Consider the following 18,833-nt stretch of genomic DNA (forward strand, 5'->3'; position numbering starts at 1 on the left):
TATCTCTGTGCCACTATCCACCCCTTGCATGGATTTTCTTGGGTCCGTGAGTCAACCACAGCACCTGTGTCAGGGCAACTAGCTCCTGCAACATTTCTGGCCCTCAGAGATGAGGAAGACTCTTGCTTTTTGGGGAATCTGGAGTAACATGGCTCTGGGTAGATTTGAGCTGTGTTTTGGATGGATGTGTTTGCACTTCTTCACTGAAAGTCCTGAACCCAAACAGTGCATCCTCCCCTCTGTTTGCACTGATAGCTTCTGTATGGTCAAGAGGAGAAAAAGCAGACTAGGGCCACCCAAACTTCCGTTTTCTTGAAAGGACACTCACAAGAAAATCCTCCTGGGACAAGAGAGCAATCTGATACTGCAGTATGGATGTCTAGACGGAAAAAAATTATTAATCAGCTGCTTTCAGTCTTAAGTCACATTACTTTTTGGGTATGTCAGGTAGACACATTACTGCATGCTTTGGGGTAAATGGCCTATGAATTTGAAATTAATGTGCAAAGCACTTTAATCTGATTTAGTGCCCACTGAAATAGAAACTAAAATGACAAAATCATAACAAGAGATGAAGGATGGTTGGAATACTAGAAGACGTTATCACTTTGTTCATTGCCAGGTTTATTTCCTGCCCCTACAGAAATTCAAGCTGGGGCAGTTTCCAGATATATTTATTGCTTCTGGAGATCAGATTTAAAATACACAGTAAGACAGATATAACACAAGAATAATACTTAATTCCTCAGTAATTATATTGGTCACTGCTTATTAGAGCTTAGAAAAGGCATAACCTATGAAATAGAAAGCTATTTCATAAACTTACATGAAGGGATCTTTTCCTCCCTAATAATCCAATACTGAACAGTATCAACTTCCTAACTGCTGAGTTAAAAGTCCTTTGGCATTCTCAAGCAGGACATTGCCTCTGTTCCCACCACTTCTGGCCCTGGGTCATGAGCTGACAGCCAGCCTGAGCCTCTGCATTTCTGTGTGTGGGCCACTCACTGTCCTCAGCTGTCCATGCTGCAGAAGGCTGCAAAAATCATCTGCGTGCAGACATATATAGGAGCCTAGATCTTCACTTCTCACATGTACTCAAAAACAAACAGACATAAAACCACAAAGGATTACTTAAAATCTTTGTCCTGATGTGCTGAGCATTATAGATTTGAAAAGAGCAACATGCTTTTGAAAGGCAGCCCTTCTTAAAAAAAAAAAAAAAGGCATAATTTATCTCCATATGAATTGGGTGACTTGGCAACCTGAGGGTGGAAGCTGCCAAGATCCCTACCCTGGCAGGGAGAGTCTCACCACCATCTTTTTGGGAGCAGATTTATGTCAGCACCAGCTACTCATGAGAGCAGACTTTGATAATATCCACCTGGCTTTTGCTATCACACTGTGGCCAACTGCCCACGCTCATAATGCAGTTGTTTGCCAGTAGCCAGTAACAGCAGCCAATATATGTACTGGGCACCATGCAGCCTAAATTTGAGGCAAGGTCAGTGGCTCAGGACCGGAGTTGCTCAAAACAATTGATTTTAAGCCTTGCCTGAGGACTTATACTCCTCTGACAGGACTGGGTTTTGAGCCATGATCACAAGGTGATGCTCGCATCTGCACAGAGGAATGGAGCAGTGTATACTGCTTCCAATTCAACAAGAAATAAGTCACAAAGCAGCACCCACACAAGTAAGGAGTCTAGTCAGACTTGCCTTCTCAGAGGCCTTGGGGCATGCAGCATATCTCTGCAGAAAAGGCATTGCTCTGATAAATCCTGGTCCTCAAGTAACTTCCTGCACTTCCTGTGAAGTGGGAAGCAGGAGAGTTATTTCTGAGCCACTCACAAAGTTGTGCTGTAAATTGAAGGGAGCACAGTCTAGAAGGAGGCCCTGGTAAGCCAGCCCTCTGGAAGCATGACCTGAAGGGCTGCTCCTCTGGGTGGGACTCTGGCAGAGCCTGCACAGCCCAGTGGTCAGGAACTGGAGAGGAAGACGAGGCCTAGGTGCTTGCACTATCCTGCCTGGGCTTTGCCACCTCTGCTGCCCAAGGCCAGAGGAACACAGCCATTGCTTCTCCTCATGGCTTGCCTGAAATTATGTCTGCTCTGAGTCTGGACCTACGTGCCTTGAGAGACCTTGATCCCATCTCATGTGCTCAGCTTGGTCTTGGTGCCTGGAAGAACACCCTGAAAGTGCTAATTGCATTTATGGAAGACCTGTTGCTTTAACAAGATCAGTATCTTCTGCTTGCAGACAGAAGTAAAGCAGGACTGATTTCTATCAGCATTATCCCCATACTCTCCCCACCACAAGCACTGCTGAGCAAGGAGGACTCGGCCCATAGAATGATGAAAGATTACAGGTGCGCAGGCAGAGTGACAGCTCCTGATTTTTGCCTAAAAGTGATTGTTGCTAGAACTACAGCCATTCATCAGAATAGCTTAAAGCTTTTGCACCTATTCTGAAAACTATTCTTGCAACCATTTTTCAAACCAAACTCTGTATTTTTGAAAAATTTTGTGTAATGCTGCCTTTCCCCTCACTTTTTAATCCTCATTGGTACCTCTTAGCTCCTGCTGATTTTCTCTGCTTCCCTATCTGTTCTTTGCTTCCTCTGTCTTTGGAGTCCTTAACAACTAGCTCTACCTTTCTGCTGATTGCTACTTTATCTTTTTCTTCTTCTTTTTTCCTTTCTTTCTTGTTTGCAAGATACACAAGTTGATTTCCAGCTAAGAATGGCATCCTACACATGGAAAGTAAACCAGGGAAACATTTCCTCTCATTTATTTCAAGCAACTGCTTCCACTACTGCAGGCTGTCACTACAGCAGAGAAGGGCATGCAGGTTCAATCCCTGACATGTTAAGTGAATGTGGGATACACGCATGGGAGGCCAAGTAACCAAATAGAAACTCAGGTTAATGCTGATATTCCGTACTTTGAGTTCACCTTGCCTAGTCACGTTTCTTTTCAACTACTACAAATGTTTCCCAGATATCTTCCTCGTCAAATCCTCTTTATTTTGCAATGCTTCTCTAAAATGAAAGCATTTCATAAAGTTGTTCACTCTTTGCTTTCACATGCTCTTGAAGCACTGTGCTATTTAGATCTGTGCTTGAAAAAAAGCTGTAGCTGTTCTGCATTCTGGCATCCCATTACTAATTCTGGCGGAGCTAGACATTTCTGTAAACATGGCTGGGAAATGGATATTGTGCTTTGTTCCAATCTCTGCAACAGACTTCTTCATGACCTCTGGCATGCTGCTCAGCCGATGGGTCTCAGTTTCATCATATCAGGATTTTCAGACTTTCCTTTCTTACTTTTTATTTGAGAGAACCAGAGTTTTAAAAGACAAGGGGGGAAAACAGAATTATTATTTTTATCCTTTGCCATCCCCTCTGTTTTTCCTTCTGCCTAGCTTCCACGCAGCTGTTGAACATTTAAGAAAAACTTGTCTCCCACTGAGCAAGTTCCCTACAAAAGTGAATTGAGCTTCAGGCAAGAGGAAATGTGAGTCCTGAGGTCACTCCTGAAATAAAGCCCTTGCTCAGCTGCATGAAACTTTGTTGTCGTGTGTTTTAGGCATGATTTAGAAAAAAATATTGCCCTTTTCCCATAAACAGAATAAAGAGAAATGTAGGTGATCATGAGATTATCATAAGATCTTTCAAATTTTATTATGTCTTTCTGGTATTTTCAGTTGTGCTTTCAGAGCCCTCTGCTTTGGTCCAAACAGAAGTGCATTAAGTGGGATTAAGGGAAGAAGATTACTTACTGGAGCAAATCAGAGTTAACAGAGAGGCCTCCACGTCCTCCACACAGTTTGCTTGAGAAGACAGAACCCTTTTTCCACGTTCAAGATGCACCCCCTGTTCACAGGGGAGTAATATTTCTGTCAGATATGAAAGTAGTTTCTAATCTGCTCTGACCTTGGTCAGAAATTCAAGTCCAAATGTAGCAACATAGAAGCTGACAGGTCAGCCTTAAGAATTTGACATGGGAGAAGCTTTCTTGCTGTCTTTCTTCCTTTCATTCACTGAAAATCTTATCAAGGATCACTTCAAGTTCTGCAGCAGTATGACTGACCACAGAAATGACACCAGCTGTGCCACTGCTCCTGCTGTTACAATGAAGGTAACGAGACTGGTTGAGGATCTGCTATTATTGCTATAAACATTTAAAGATGGAGTCCCTTAGGGAGAAGCATTTTACCTTCTGATGTGCTAATACTGCAAAAGTTTATGTAAATGTTACAGTTATACCTGACACTCTAGAGAAAGACTTCTTTACCCTAACAGCTTTGTACTTATTTGTTTCCTAAGTTGTAAGCAAATACAGTGACCCACACAGACTGTAGACAGTTATCTCAATTTCTGAAGCTTTCTGCTTGTCAGGTGTATGAGTGCCCTCTGGTACAATGACTAAGACAAAACTTGGATGATAGAAATGATCTATGCTTGCTCTGCTTCTTGCTTCCTTCTCGCACCAGTAATCTTATGTGCCTTGACAACAAAAGGGCTAAAAATGCTTTAAGATTCCTAGCTCAGGAATTATTCACAAGTCTGGGACACGATGGTTCTCTTTCAGGATATCCTTCTTTTGGTTATTTTTTCTGGAAGCAAGCTTGTTTTTGATCACCCTGACAGAAGGTTAAAAGCTTTTGGTTAAAAGTTGGATGTTTCTTTGTACTTTGTCAGTGAAGTGATGAACCTAACATTTCTATTCATTGCTTGTGACAAAAGTTATAAATTATGAATAGCAAAGCCTATTTATTATTTGTGTTACTGGAGAAACAGCTCATAGACAGAACCCCATTAATTTCAACATAGCACCTACCAAACAGAACAAAAGTGCATGCACTGGAGAGTTCAAAGTGTAAAATTTAAGTAAGGTAAAGGGCAGATCTTACAACTTCCCGCCAGTCAGAGTCTAGGAACTCTGTCACCCACCCATTTCACCCAGGCTGCCTGGGTGAAAAGTCTCAGATATGAAGCACATGGCTTTGAAACCCAGACACTGCCCAGGAGATGTCTGGTGGGACCTTCTGCATCCAGAGCTGTGTTCAGACCAGTGGGACCAGGAGCCACCAGCATGGGGCTAGAGGAAACTGGGAGGCAGCAGCACAAGCTGCACAGAGGCAGGTGTCTTGGGATGAATAGAGGAGGGGAGCTCAGGCTCAGAGGTGAAGTCTGGTGAGACTATACCAGATACTTATAGACCAATAAAGGTAAGATGAGGAAATGAGGAAGTAAGGTTGTCCAGCATGCCAGGCAGTGATCATAGATCAGCCATGTCTGTGCAGCCAATCTATTTTCAGTAGACAGCATATCAAAGGCATGATTTATTGAAGGACTGTGAAGGACGTTACCTCCAACAAAAGGCAAAGCACAAAGTCTCTTTTCTGAAGATCTCAAAAGCAGAAGGGTGATGACCATCATCAACACTGAAAGAGAGATTATAAATATGGTAGTGTTAGATGAGGAAGGCAATTTGAGGCAAAGATTCAGAGTTGTGCTCTGTGGAGAACCAGAGGAATGCTGCAAAGAGGAAGGTCAAAGTAATGGGCTAGGAAAATCATCCCTGCTGCAGCCTTCTAGGTGAGCAATGGAAGACTAGGATGGTCCTTGCACAGGCCAGAGGAAAAATGTTACAGCACTGAGAGCCTGGTGGTCTGCATGTTTCTTTTAAAATTTGTTTTCCTGTTCTATTTACTGGAGTTGTGATCCAGGAAGCATTTTGCTGTTTCCCACCTGCAGCTACCAAAGTTTCCCCGGGGGTGCATCACAGCGAAAGGATCACATCCCTTACACTGTTTTTCACACAGCAAATGTCTCTCAGCTCATCCAGGAGCCATGAAATATGACAAAAAGGCCAGGTGGCTGTTGGGGCTGTGGTGGTGGCCACACATCTCAGGAAGGGAGATGGGTACCCACAGACTTGGCAGAGACTGCTGGAGGACAAGCAAAGGACAGGCACCTTGGATCTAGGTCCCAGCTGTGGGCACTGAGAACACTGTCAGCAGCACAGGCTGGAAGTGTATCACTACAAGCCCTGGCAAGAAGTGAGGAGCAACAGGAACTTTCCTGAGCAAAGTCTTGAACAGCCTCTTCTAAGGTGGAAGCTAGCCCTGTTTTAAGCAAGAGCATGATCTCCAGGGGTCTCTCACAACTTAAATTATTCTGAGTCCGTTCAAAATTAAAATTTAATTTTCGGAGAGGTATCTCAGCACCTGACACCACAAGTACCCTTCTGTTCTTCTCAGCTGCCGTGACAATACCAGCAGTGCCAAGGCATTCCTCTGTAGTGCCGCTCTCAATCCCAGTCCCAGTCCCAGGGGTTTCCTCCTGAGGACAAAGCAGAGTCACTCACCTGCTGCTGGGACAATGGAGCAATGGCACTGCAGATTGCTCCTCTGCCTCCTTATCTCTGTTCCATGGGCATTCCTTCCTTGATGAGGAATTTCCTCAGAGCACTGGCTGAAAGGGTTCTTGGGTCAGATGCATTTATCTATGCAACAGATAAAACACCGCCAGGGAGGACACATTCCTGCACTTCTGCCACTGTCACTGCCCCTGCCTGCAACCTGGCGTCCACACTGGCACTCTGCAGCCCTTGTATCTGCACATCATGTTATTTATTCTGCTACACTCCATTACAGCTACAGCCTAGATCTATCCTTCCCCTCTCACAGGAAAGTTACAAGGGAAGTAAGAAATTGAGACAGCATTGTTTGGGCAGTGACCAGACCGTGCTGGGCCTCTCTTAGGTCAAACTCCTAGCATGTCATGAGACTGCTGTGGTCTTTTGCACTGTCTCATGCCCTTCTGAAGAACTGTCCTCAGGCAGGTGGTGATAATTGGACTACTGAAGCTTCATTTGTTAGCCAAACTACTCCCAGGAAGAGCAGGGTAAGTGAGGAGTGAATAAGGATAGAAAGTAACCATGGGTGGGGGCAGATCTCCCAAAATGGCTGCTGCACATTGAACAGTGGTATTTGGGACCAGCTACTACGTGCAAATATGCACTGGGTGACACTCCTGTTATTCAAATATATGGCCTTTACCTAAACTATCATCAAACTTGACACTATTTTATAATTTGCACACACATGTATACACATGAATAGATCTTTTCTGATTCAGATAACCTCTGGGATGTGAAAGGATTAGATAGATGATTGTTGTTTTGCTGGGTGTTTTTTATAGGGCTTTTGTGTGTGTGTCTTATTTTATTTATTTTAAAATTTTTTTTGTATATCAGCATGATTTTTTAGAGTATTTTAGCTCCTAAGAAATTAAAAACATAAAATAAAATAAAAAGGTAATGTGGCAAATTGTTTTCCTTTCTTGTTGTTTCTTCCAATGGCTTAATCCAGGCTGCTTGCAAGCAAACTATTTTACACAGCTATTTTTGTCATTTTCTTCCTTTTACACTTCTTGCTGGTGTTTTGTTAGGCTGATATGCATTAGCTCCTTAGGTACCTACACTTATTTCCAGCAACATCATGGGATTTCCTATCACAGCTGGCTAAAAAGGAGGGAAAAAATGCTGAAGATAGCTGCTAAGTACAGCTGAGGCGAAGTCAGAGCACTGCATTCTCTATCCAGATCTAAGATACGTTCTCGAGAGCTTCCCATTTCAAGAACACTTACATGATACATTTCCACTTAGCTTTATTGCCAAAAATATCCCAGCGTGGCTCCTGTTGATAAAAGCAGCAGGGTGTTGGTGTGAACAGGGCTCCAGGCAACCACCCCAGCTCCTGCACAAACCTGTGACCAGTAGGGTCTCCTTTGGCTGGAGATGGGGAGCCCGTGCCCCGCTTGGGGCAAAGGTCTGGATAGTAACCCTTCTAGCACATGGGCAGAAGATAGAGAAACATAGGAGAACACATGCCAGAGTCAAATCTGTCATCTGTCACTATTCCTCCTGCATAGACAGGACACAGAGCGTGGTGAAAGGCTACAAAAGGATCAACAAACAGCCTGTGGGCCAAAGTGGGGACATGGGTATATCTCCTTAAGTCCCTGTGCTGGAGTTGCTCCAGGAAAGGAAGCAAAAGGTAGAGGCCATGAGCAGAAGGGCTACAAAGCAATTTCAGATGGCAGAAAAGAGGCTGTGCCCTAGCTGCATACAAAGAAAGCATTTGGTGGCCAATGAGCAGTGAAAATGATATGGCATGGAGCTGGGGCTGCAGTGAGGCTGCGACTGAGGGGAACCCAGCAGCCAGGCTAGGTGGCTTTGGGTGGCTCTGTAAACTGTCGTGAGCTTGGTTCTGCCATCATGAGCACAATATTAGTGATAATTTACTGGAAAGAAGATCTTGTAGGCCTAGTCTGGAATATGTCGTCCACATCTGCAGCGCTTCCCAGTGCTGATGCACTACATGAGCACCAAAAGTGAGAAGGGCTCGCTGTCTCTGGGCACAGAAGCCAGAGGAGTTGGAAATTTCTTAGCAAAGACTCTGCCCTTGGTGTGCAGCTATTCCCAGGGGCTGGCCGCAGTTTGAGGCTTCACTTCCACCTCCCAGAGCCGAGCAACCGTACAACCAATTTTCACTCCCTTTTCCTGCTCTCCCTTAAAACAAATGCACCACTACTAATTTCCTGAAGATGAGGAAAAAATAAACAAATGAAGGATTAAGAAAACTGTTAGAGAGATAAGTGGCCTCAGGAAAATGTGTTCCTGGTATTACACACATATATACGAGGGTGAGCAAAGCTGGGCTGAAGAGAGGGATGTGGTTCTGCCTGCACTGTCCCCAGCTGCAGTTTGGTTCTGCTGAGGCTCCATGAGGTTCTTGTGCTGCTGCAGTGGCTGTGTCACACAGCAACTTGGTGTGGCTTGATTGCTTTACATAAAAAGCTGACCACGTGCAGAGAGCAGGCAATTAACAGTGGATTGTTAAGAAAAAATATATATATGTGCATATATGTCTGAACAACCCAGTGATTCAATGGTTGAGGATTGTTTCATGTTTTCTAAAGGAAAACGTCCCCAATATCTGATTTGAACTATGAACTCAGCGGAGGATGAGGGGGATTCACAGGGAGGGGCTCCCTCTGGCAACACCGTGGTTGGTTTATCTCAGTGCGGGTATCGTTTTCCCGGGGGTCCTTTTGGATCACAGCTGTGCTTGTGCACGTTGGTCCCACTCCTGCGGCACAGGGAAGCGGGGCTCCGTGTGCGTGTCTGGGTCGGGAGGGAAGCTACCGCGTTGCCTGCTTCGCTCGCCATGCAGTCTAGCAGGAATTAATCAATGAGAACTTGTGCCGCATGGTAAAAAGAAAAAAAAAGCAAGCAAGCAGCGTGGTACTCTGCTAAGGCATAGCTTGCTCCGCATCAGTCGCAGCCCGAACATGCCCCTGGCGGCCCGCACGGCTGAGGTCGGCAACCCCCGGGCACTGGTGGTCGAGGGGCCCCGAGCTCACCGCGGGCGCTGCGGTGCAGCCCCATGGCCGGAGCCCTCCGAGGGCATTAGCGGGCGGCGGCTCGGTCCCGGTGGGCGGAGGGGAAGGTAAAAGAGCTGAGTCAGCGCCGCGGGCTGCGTCTGGGGTCCGCGTGGCGCTTCTGCTCCAGCGGTGCCCACGAGAGAGAAGAGAGGCCCCGGGCGGCGGGCAGGGCGCTGCCCCCTTCCCCCCTCCTTCTCCGCCGCTCCTTATCAGCTCGGCTCGATGCTGCAAGGCGTGTCTGGGGCTCTGCTCATGTGATGGAGCAAGCGGGAGACGGGCGGGGGGACCAGGGGCGGAGGTGATTTTCCTCCCTCTCCCGGTTTTTTTTTTTTCCCCTTCTTTCCCTCCCTCCTCTCGCTCCCTAAAGGAGTTCGCGGAGAGCCGCGCTCCCTCATTCCCAGCCGCACCACCACCACCGCCGCCGCCCCCCGAGCTCCCGCCGCTCCGCTCGGCTCTGCGGGGCAGCGCCATGGGCGCCGGCAGCTCCGCCGAGCCGCCCGCCCCGTCGCAGGAGGATGAGGCAGGGGCCGCCGCCGCTGCCGCCCCCCCGGAGCCCGCCAAGGTAAGGCCGGGGCGGCGCGGGGCATGGGGGGAGGCGGGCGGCGGCTCCGCAGCGCGGGGAAAGTTTCCTGCGCGCCGGCGGGCACCTGCCGGGGTCGGCGGGAGCCTGCGGGTCGGGCGGGCGGTGGTTGGGCCGGGACTGCGCCACGGGCAGAGCCGCAGTCATCAAAGTCGCGGCGGCGGCTGTGGTGGGGGGCGAGGGCGGTGGGGTTGGGTGGTGGGAGGGGGGAGGGGGGCGGTGGCGGCGACAACGCTTTTGTGTGCTGCTGCGGGGGGAGAGGGCCGCACCCAGCCGGGGCAGGGCTGTGCTAGGAGCCCTCCTGACTGCGGTGCTGTGGTACCCAGGGCTCCCGCAGCCTTTCTTCTTAATTTTTTTCTTTTTTTTTCTCCCTTTTTCCATCTCTCTCGAGGATGCGGGTGGGAGGCGCGTCGGGGTGACTGCAGCAGGGACCCTCCCCGCGCCGCCAAGTTTCCCCTACTGGGCTCCAGTATTGGTGTCCCTCCGCTCGTTCCACCCCCCTCGCAGTCCCGCATCAGGCTCTCCGCAGCCTCCCGGAGCAGAGCCGGGCGGGGAGGGGAGGGGGCGCGGGGTCGCGGTGCGGGCGGTGGCTGCGGCGCTCCCCGGTGGCACAGCGTCGGGGCGAGCGGGGCGGCGGCGGCGGTACAAGCAACGATGGGGGGGTGGGGGTGGCGGGGTGTCCGAGTCTGTGTTATTTTAAATAAAGACGTTGAAGAATTGAAAGAAATTCTTTTAAAACGTCTGGTGTTTAAAAATAGATTATGAATGAACCCATTTATCCTTCTGGAATAGGCGCGTTGAGGGGATTCTGGGACTGAAAGGGAGGTTATGTGCATCTACGTGTTTACATAGCATCGTGTTGGGGTTAGGCGTTAGTTGTTAGGGGAGACATAATACGACGTTATGCCCGGAGTCTGCTGTGCAGCCTGATCCGAGCTTGGGTCCTCGGAGCACTTCAAGTTTCAGTGAGCGGGCGTGTGGGTGTGTTGGAGCTTGAGAACTGGTTATGACTTTGTTTCTTTGACCTTGTGGTTCAGATTTAACTTTCAAGTTGAATTTCCCATAGTTCCTGGCTTCCACTAGACCTCCTTGTGCGTGTTTTGACAGATTTGAAAACCACATCGAGAATGAACTTTAAATTAACTGAGATTTATTTTATTTTCTTTTTAACCAAATAAGCATTAGGGATTGGTGTTGGTTAACAAAATATTTAGCGGTTGTGTTGAGCCACTTTAGAATTCAAATGCTGAAACATAGTGGTGAATTTGCAGGGCGAGCCTTTGGTCACAGTGATTGTTTTAAAACAAAGATAACCTGGCTTTGGGAAGGGCCACAACGTTTGTAGTCACATTTATCCAGTCATGGGAACCAAGGTAAAAAAAAAAAAAAGGGGGGGTGCCATCAATGCTGTTCTGCAAGGCAGACTGTGACTGCTTCTAAATAACATGGTCTATATCTTCTGCTCTTTAGGAAGCGTGTTTTCCAACACTTCTATTATTTAAGTCGATTAAAGGGTCCCTCTGCATGTCACTGCTGTAAGAAGTTCTGGCACTGTGGTTTTCCTAAAGCAGCTATTTTTGATTTCTTTTGCACTGAATCAAAGTTTAAAGGAAGTTTAGTCCCGCTTCTTTTTTCTTTTTCACGTCTCCTTTAATCCGTTCTTAGCACAGTGAGATTGTTTCATGCAGATTCATGACACAGTTTTTCATAGCTGTTCCTTTCAGTCCTCTGAATGTGAAAGTCAGCAGATCATGCCATGCCCCTGGAGAAATCTATAAAAGAGCTAATGTGTTTAGGGGGGGGGGGGGGGGAAGCAGTGGTGTTGTTTTAAAGGATGGCCTCTCTTCTTGTGCTTTGGAAATTAAAGCACTCATCCTAACTCTTCTAGATGAAAAATTCTGAAAACTGGCCTTCACGTAATCAAACTGGAATGAGCCTTGGCAAGTAAATTACAGACACATTGTCTGGGCAACTGTTACAATAGATAATGTAAAATTTCATGTCAGTTCTACTTTGTCACTTGAAATGCCTCAAAATATTTAATTAAGTTTATTTCAGTGTAGTCCTGTTTTGCACTAGATGAAAACCTTCTTGTTTTTTCTCTGAGAGAGGCCAAATTTACAGTCTTTAGGTTGCCTTGTTATCCCCATGTGACTCTTTGGCCAGATACCAGGTCTCGAGGTGTCCTGGATACTGCAAGGGGGAGCACGTGGGCCTGCATTTCACTTCTGCAGCCCAGGAGATGTCATATGCTGCATGAAGCATTCAGGCTGCCATGGCAGAAGAGATACTTGAGAGCCTTTGGGTGCTGGCTTGCGAACACTGCAGGCTGAAGGAGTTAGTATCCTAGGTGCTCACACTAACTTTTCACAAATTGCTGATTTGCACGTAAAGCAGCTCCAGTGTTTCCAATCCAGCATGTTAGTGGGATTTGAAATTGGTGGCTGGTTTCTTGTTGTTGTTTTTTTTTTTGTAGTAGATTATTATCGTGCACAGCCACTCTGCTGTGGGAAGCCCCTCTGCAGGGAGCCCGGCAGGTAGCTCCCCATTGGCACATCTGGACTGAATTCATTGGGTTTGTTCAGCAGGGCCCAGAGTGCTTCTGAAATCAGTGGGCAGGGCGTTGTCCCACAGAAGGTTCATATGGTCTGGGTGTTTCCTGTCTGTTTCAGCAGACACACCCCTTTTCACCCATTGTTTTCTTCATCCCTTGCCCATCTTTCCTACTTTAGCCCATGCAGTGCAGCCCTGTGTCACACTGGTGCTCACCTTAGGTTTCTATAAACCAAGCAAACTCACTGGCCCTTCTGGAAATAGCACTGGGGGGGTGGGGGGGGGGTTCCCAGTGGACAGGTTCCTGATGTATTGGTGGATTTGCTTGCCTCATGATGCCCAGCTGAGACCCAGAGCCAGGATGAGGCAAACACCTGTGGCAGGTGGCCAGGTGTGTGAGGCAGGAGGGCAATGAAGGCCCTTCCCACCAGCGAGCTGGTAGATCACGGCTGAAACCTCTCTGCTTCTCTGTCCTGAGAAGCATGGTCAACCAAAGCTTGCCCTGAGAAGGGCTTAAGCAGAATTAGCTTTGATGTGCCCACCAGCACTGGCCCTGTGTTCCTGCCTCCTCCCCACCTTGAGGCCCAAAGCTTCCCTCGGTGGCTTCTGGCACTTAGTGAGCTCCTTCAGCGAACTGACAGCATGGGAATCTGCTCAAGCTTTGCCACCACTGCTCCCCCCACCGTTTTAGCAAGGTGTGCTGGCTGAGGCAGCAGGAGAAGGGAGCAAGCAGGCAGGACCTAGGTGGCACTGTTCTTGGTTGCAGCAGTGGCACCGTTGTATTTAAATGGTGAGCTTGTTTCCTGTTCATAGTAGGGATGCTTCTCTTGCCCAGCTTCCCATTGCTGTGCTGAGAATCCAAACAGGCACTGTGGAGATGTGCTGATTTATTCCCCCCTCAGGCTCAGAGGGAGGAACTTAGCCACAGGCTGTGTGGTCGGTACAAAGAGAGCTGCGTCATGCTGCTGATGTCGCAGACAGAGCAAGTGTGGTCCACCCTGTTTTTACCTCATTCAGAAGTCCAGGGTACTGATTTTAATACAGCTTTCTTTTTGTGGTCCTGCTAAGAAAGCAGAGGGCTGTGTTGGAGCAGCTACCTGCCTCTGCGTTAGGAAGCTTTTAAAGGTAGAATCCAGAAAGAAAACCCTGGCAGAGCAGCAAGCTATTCTTGCAGCAAAATAGAGGTTTGGCAAAGATAGCCTTCTGCGGGAATTTTGATGGCTTTAAAATCTAGTGTGGTGAATTCCTGGCTTGCTCCCATGCAAGGGCCTCTGCTCAAGAGCAGCCATCATTCAAACTGTTTTCTGGATAATTCCCGTTTCTGAGCAGTAACTTGATTACGCTACCTGCCTTGTAATGAGAGCAAGTGTCTGCTAGACAGTAAATATTTGGAACTGTCTCTTCTAAAGAGGTTACCAGCTGAGATGTCAGAATGTCTTATTGTCTGCATGCATGACAAATAACAGCTGTGACAGGCATACATCTGCTGTTTAAACAACTGCGTGCTGGTGACAGGACAGGGCTGAGCCAGCCTGAAAATACAAGCAAGTTGTACGTTAGTGGTAGTAAAACTTACCAAGTACTAGATGAACTTCCCTAAATGGCATCTTTATGTGCCCTAGTTAAAAAGCAATGGATTTGGAAGCTTTTGGCCCAGAGGTGAGCTACATACAGGACACTCCTGGTAGGACAGGGCTGGCTTCTCTCTTGAGTGCTTCCATCGGACCTGGAAGGAAGGTAATGATGTCACTGTGTGCTGATGTTTGGAGTTCCTCCTGTGCCTGTGGCTTAAGAGAGAGGATAAAGGTGCTTAATTGAAAAAATGCACAATGGAAATTGGCGTCACAGATCCACTGAGAGCATGAAATAACCCGTAGTCATACAGGAGATAAGAGAAGGTGGCAGAGGGGGTGTCAGGCACTTTGAAGGCTGAGGCAATTAGCTTGTGTTTGATGTGATGGAGAAGCTAAAGAGATGCAAAGAGGAGTGACAGGGTCTTTGGAAATCATTCTGTTTGGAAATGCAAGCAGTGTTTTTAGTTACAGAAGCTTGCTTTGTGCTCTGGCCTTCTAACTGTTAGGGTGCTGCCTTAGTTGTATCTTAGGATTGCTATGCAGAAGGAGTTGAGAGGTATGAGACCTAGGAAGGATCGTGTTGATTCAGGCCTAGAGTGTGAACCAGAATGACAGTCTGAGAGCAACACTTCCTTTACACATCTCAAAAGGACTGCTGAGATTATTTAGGAATAAAACCATCAGTTTTATTTTAGCCAAGAGGATAATCATCGTAAGGAGATGTCACAACTAAGTCAGATTGAGTTAGAACAGAAGGTGATAATTCTGAGGGAGTAAAAGGTAAGGAGAAGGCCCTTGACTTCATCTGTGGGAAACGTAAACAAAAAAAAGATACTGAGATGAAGTATGTGCTTTATAGAATAAGGGCCTTCTGTTATCTCCATGTGGAACTTATGTCCCGTGAACTTCCAATCCTTAACTAATGTGAAACAAGACAAACTGCTGTGAACAAAGAGCTGGAATGATCTAAATTCAGGGATAGGGTTTTTTTTGTTTTGTTTTTCTCCCCAAATGTCATTGTTTGCAGATATTTCAGTGTGTAAGGAGCTGATTTCCTAAGATGACTAAACTACTGCAAGCTTTCCCACAGTTTCAGAATTAAACTTCTGGAAAAGTATTAAGAGACCTTTATGTTAGTTTGCTCAGTTGTTCAGACAGCTGGATCTGGCTATTTTAGTAATCTAACGTAGAATCTGTGTAGCAGGATTAACAGAATGAGGCAGAATTAACCCTGGTGTGTTTGGGCCTGGTATGAGGAATCCTTGGAATGATTTGGGTCTGGTACAAGGAATGTTGGGAATGATGGTGATTCCTGGTGGGGGAAGAGGCTGCATAGTGCTAGCCCATTTGGACTAGTGAACAAATGAGTGAAGCATGCTCTAACACACAGTAAGCAATCTGGGATTTTCTGTTAATCTACACCTCATGTGGGTCTTTGCATTGTCTTTGTTTAGTGGTGTATGCATTTAATGCAGGGACCAGCCACTAGACTTCCTATCTAAACAGGGGAGCAGAAACCACTGGAGGTGAGAGTGGCATAATCAACAAGCTGTGTGCATTTTAGTCTTACTAGCTGTGCATCAGTGCCTGGCTTCTGTCTTTGCTGGGGGTATGAGAGGAGTCTTTAGAAATTATTTGCATGATTTATAGAAGTGGTGTGACAGAAGCAAAAGTGTTACATCACTGATGGTTCTTTGTTTTGAGAATGATCAAACAGAAGGACCAGTGAACTGGATAACCAGGTCTTTTCAGTTTCTCCTGCAGTTATGTGACAACACATTCATAAGTTAATTCAAAATAGGAGGAGAACTATGAATGAGTGCCATAGAAACTTGATAAATACTAATAAATGTACCAACAGTAATGTCTCTACTTGTAGGTAGATAAAGAGTTGAATAATCAGGAACCCAACAGTGTTAACTTTCATCTTTAAGGTTTTATCCCATCTCTTTAAACTGTGACTGTATATTCAACTAAGCTTTATAATGCTATTCACAGTGGAATTAGGAACGCAGCCTAGTAAATTGGAGATAATTGGTCCAAACTGTCCTTCAGATCCTTTCAGAGAAATGAAACAGTTAATGTGAGTGAAAATTGAAATTAGTTTCTTTCAAGAGCTAATGCATTGGGACAGACTGCACTGACCCTCATAAAGAGCCTGAGCAACTTTTCTCAGAGCAGAAACTTCTTTTTTGAGAACTAACTTTGCTGTTGTCTCCCTTTGTGTTACAAGCCCTCCTTGCTCCAAAGGGTGCATGTTTTCGTATCCTTTGGATATATTTTAATTTGTGAAAAAATACTGCTTTATCAGTTTCGATGATCTACATTCCGTAAGTGAATAGACTACTTGATTTGGAAATCTGAATTTGCCCTCCAGTGGCCAAGAGTCGCATCAAAATCTTTTCCTAGAGTCTGGGCTACAGTGGCCACTGCTCCCTGGAAGGCTGGGGATGTGCTGCAAATCTGGTCAAATTTGAAAACAATGAGTTCTTAAGGTATTTATGTCTTGCTAAGTTGTGAATGTGTTTCCTGCTTTCAAAACTGAATTTATGTATAGTGGGAATACAGGTTATAATTCTACCAGCTGATAGTATAAACTGTTTCTTGTCTTAGCATTTAGTAATGTTCAGAAGGATATCTATGTTACTGTTCTTTATACAGGGAAGTATTGCATTTGACAAATCTAAAGTGATATGTTAGATTCAGTGACTTCTGAAGTTTGATCATGCGTGTTTGAGATAATACATAGTCACCGTTTTCCTAAATTCATTGCAACTGTAGAATAAATTAAGGACTGGGGGATTTAACTATGATAATAACATGTGATTACACTTTAGGCTCAATTTAAGGAGACACGTACTGTGTTGAGGTACCTAATTCCTATATACCTCATCTTTGTATGGGGCTCACAGATCCATATTGGCCACTTACTTGAAACCTGCTATTCGTGAATGTGTGCTGGCAGCCAAAAGGGCCAACTGTACCCTGGGGTGCAGCAGGCATAGCACGGCCAGCGGGCAAAGGAGGGGTTGTCTGTGTACCGCTGCGCGCTGCCTGGCCTCACTTCAAGCACTGGGTGCAGGCGTGATCACCACAATGTAAGGACATAAAGCTGTACAGATCTTCCAGAGGAGGGCTAAGAAGGCGATAAAGTGACTGGAGGGCAGGATGTGTGAGGAGTGGCTGAGGTCTCTGGGTTGGTTCAGTCCAGAGCAGAGATGCTGCGGGGAGGCCCCGTGGCAGCTGCAGCTCTTCATTGGTAGTGGAGGGACAGCACTGAGCTCTGCTCTGCATGACATTGACAGGGCACGAGGGAACGACATGGAGCTGTGTCAGGGGAGGGGCAGCTGGGTTTAGGGACAGCTCTGCACCACAGAGCGATGGGCATGGAACAGGATGCCCAGGGCAGTGGGCACAGCCCAAGTGTTCAGGGTGCATTTTGACAATGCTGTCAGTCACAGGGTTTGCTTTTTTGGATGGTGCTGTTTGGATCCAGGAGTTGGGCTCGATGATTCTCGTGGGTCCCTTCCAATTCAGGCCCATCTATGATTTTACATATACTCCTAACTTTAAATGGCATTTTGGAAATGTGAAAAGAAAGGCAAGGATATTTTGTAAAGGTGGAGAGTGCGAAAATACTCCCAGCTGTTGCTTTTCTTGCTAGTCCTAGCAGTTGTTGTTGCTACGTCTGAGGGTGTGATTATAACTAGTAAAGTTAGGGTTGTTTTGGTGTTCGCATGAGTAGCAGTCTTGAAAAGAAAGAATGACTATTTGTTTGTATTATGTATATTAAAAAAGACCTTTTTTAGGTTCCTAATGAAGAGTCTCAAATTAATTTATTAATTAGTCTGTTATTTTCTGTCTCTTCATCTGTAGTCCTTAATGGGTTGGTACCATTCAATGAATGCTCTTAGCGATTGCAGAACTCAGAGTTTACATCCCTTTGTTCAGTGCCATGGCATTTTTATTTCTTCTGAGTTCCTGCATTTTAGATTTATGAAAAGGATGATGTGAGAAGTGGGAGTGCAATCTGAGTGTTGAGCCATTCCGTATTTCTTCTATTTAATATCTGGTCTCAGCATGTGAAAATTCTGAAGCCAAATTATTCCATCTGTGGTATTGGCAGTGATGCAGAATGGTGTCCTTTTTCCTGAGGTGGATTATGTGGCTGTGAAAGGCAGCTTTGAGGAGTGCAGCAACACCAGGTGGAAACAATTTGGCTTAATTAAGGGCTTCTGAACTGGAGATTGGGAACCCTAATGCACGTTCCTCGCCTGTGTGGCACTTTGCTCGGGTCCAGCCTGGCACATGAAGAGGTAGTTGAAAGATAAGAGGGAAGCCTTTTCCCTGGCACATCGTGTGTTGATTTGGAATTTCACTGCAGCAGGCCAACTGTTAATAAAAATAAATAAATAGCTTTGTCCATTCAGAATCTTTAAGTGGCTTTTTGGAAGATACTCATCAAGAGTGTGTCGTCTTTCTGATCCCAGTTTGGTGCTTCAAGTGCTTAGATGTTGTATTACATTGGAAGATGGGGTGCATCAGTGGTTCCTTCACTTAATTAACAAGCCTTCAATGCCAGTATTTTGGGAATACAGCAGAGTAATAAGAAAATGATAAGTAATTAAGATTTACTCTTCCACCAGTGGAACTTTAAACTTGCACTTCGG

The 18,833-nt window shown here is 46.2% G+C and overlaps 1 protein-coding gene across 1 annotated transcript in view; it reads left to right on the plus strand.

The window, feature by feature from the left end:
• Positions 1–9,774: 9,774 nt before the first annotated feature.
• Positions 9,775–18,833, plus strand: part of AKAP12 (A-kinase anchoring protein 12) — a 30,147-nt gene continuing 21,088 nt past the window's right edge. The window contains exon 1 of the mRNA XM_065731998.1: positions 9,775–10,018. Within this exon, the coding sequence (XP_065588070.1) occupies positions 9,926–10,018 (93 nt within the window). The 5' untranslated portion in view covers positions 9,775–9,925. The remainder of the gene's footprint in view (positions 10,019–18,833) is intronic.

The sequence above is a fragment of the Cyrtonyx montezumae genome, unplaced genomic scaffold (assembly GCF_038088225.1).
Source record: "Cyrtonyx montezumae isolate F1298 unplaced genomic scaffold, pur_monq_1.0 scaffold_0, whole genome shotgun sequence".
NCBI lineage: Eukaryota > Metazoa > Chordata > Aves > Galliformes > Odontophoridae > Cyrtonyx > Cyrtonyx montezumae.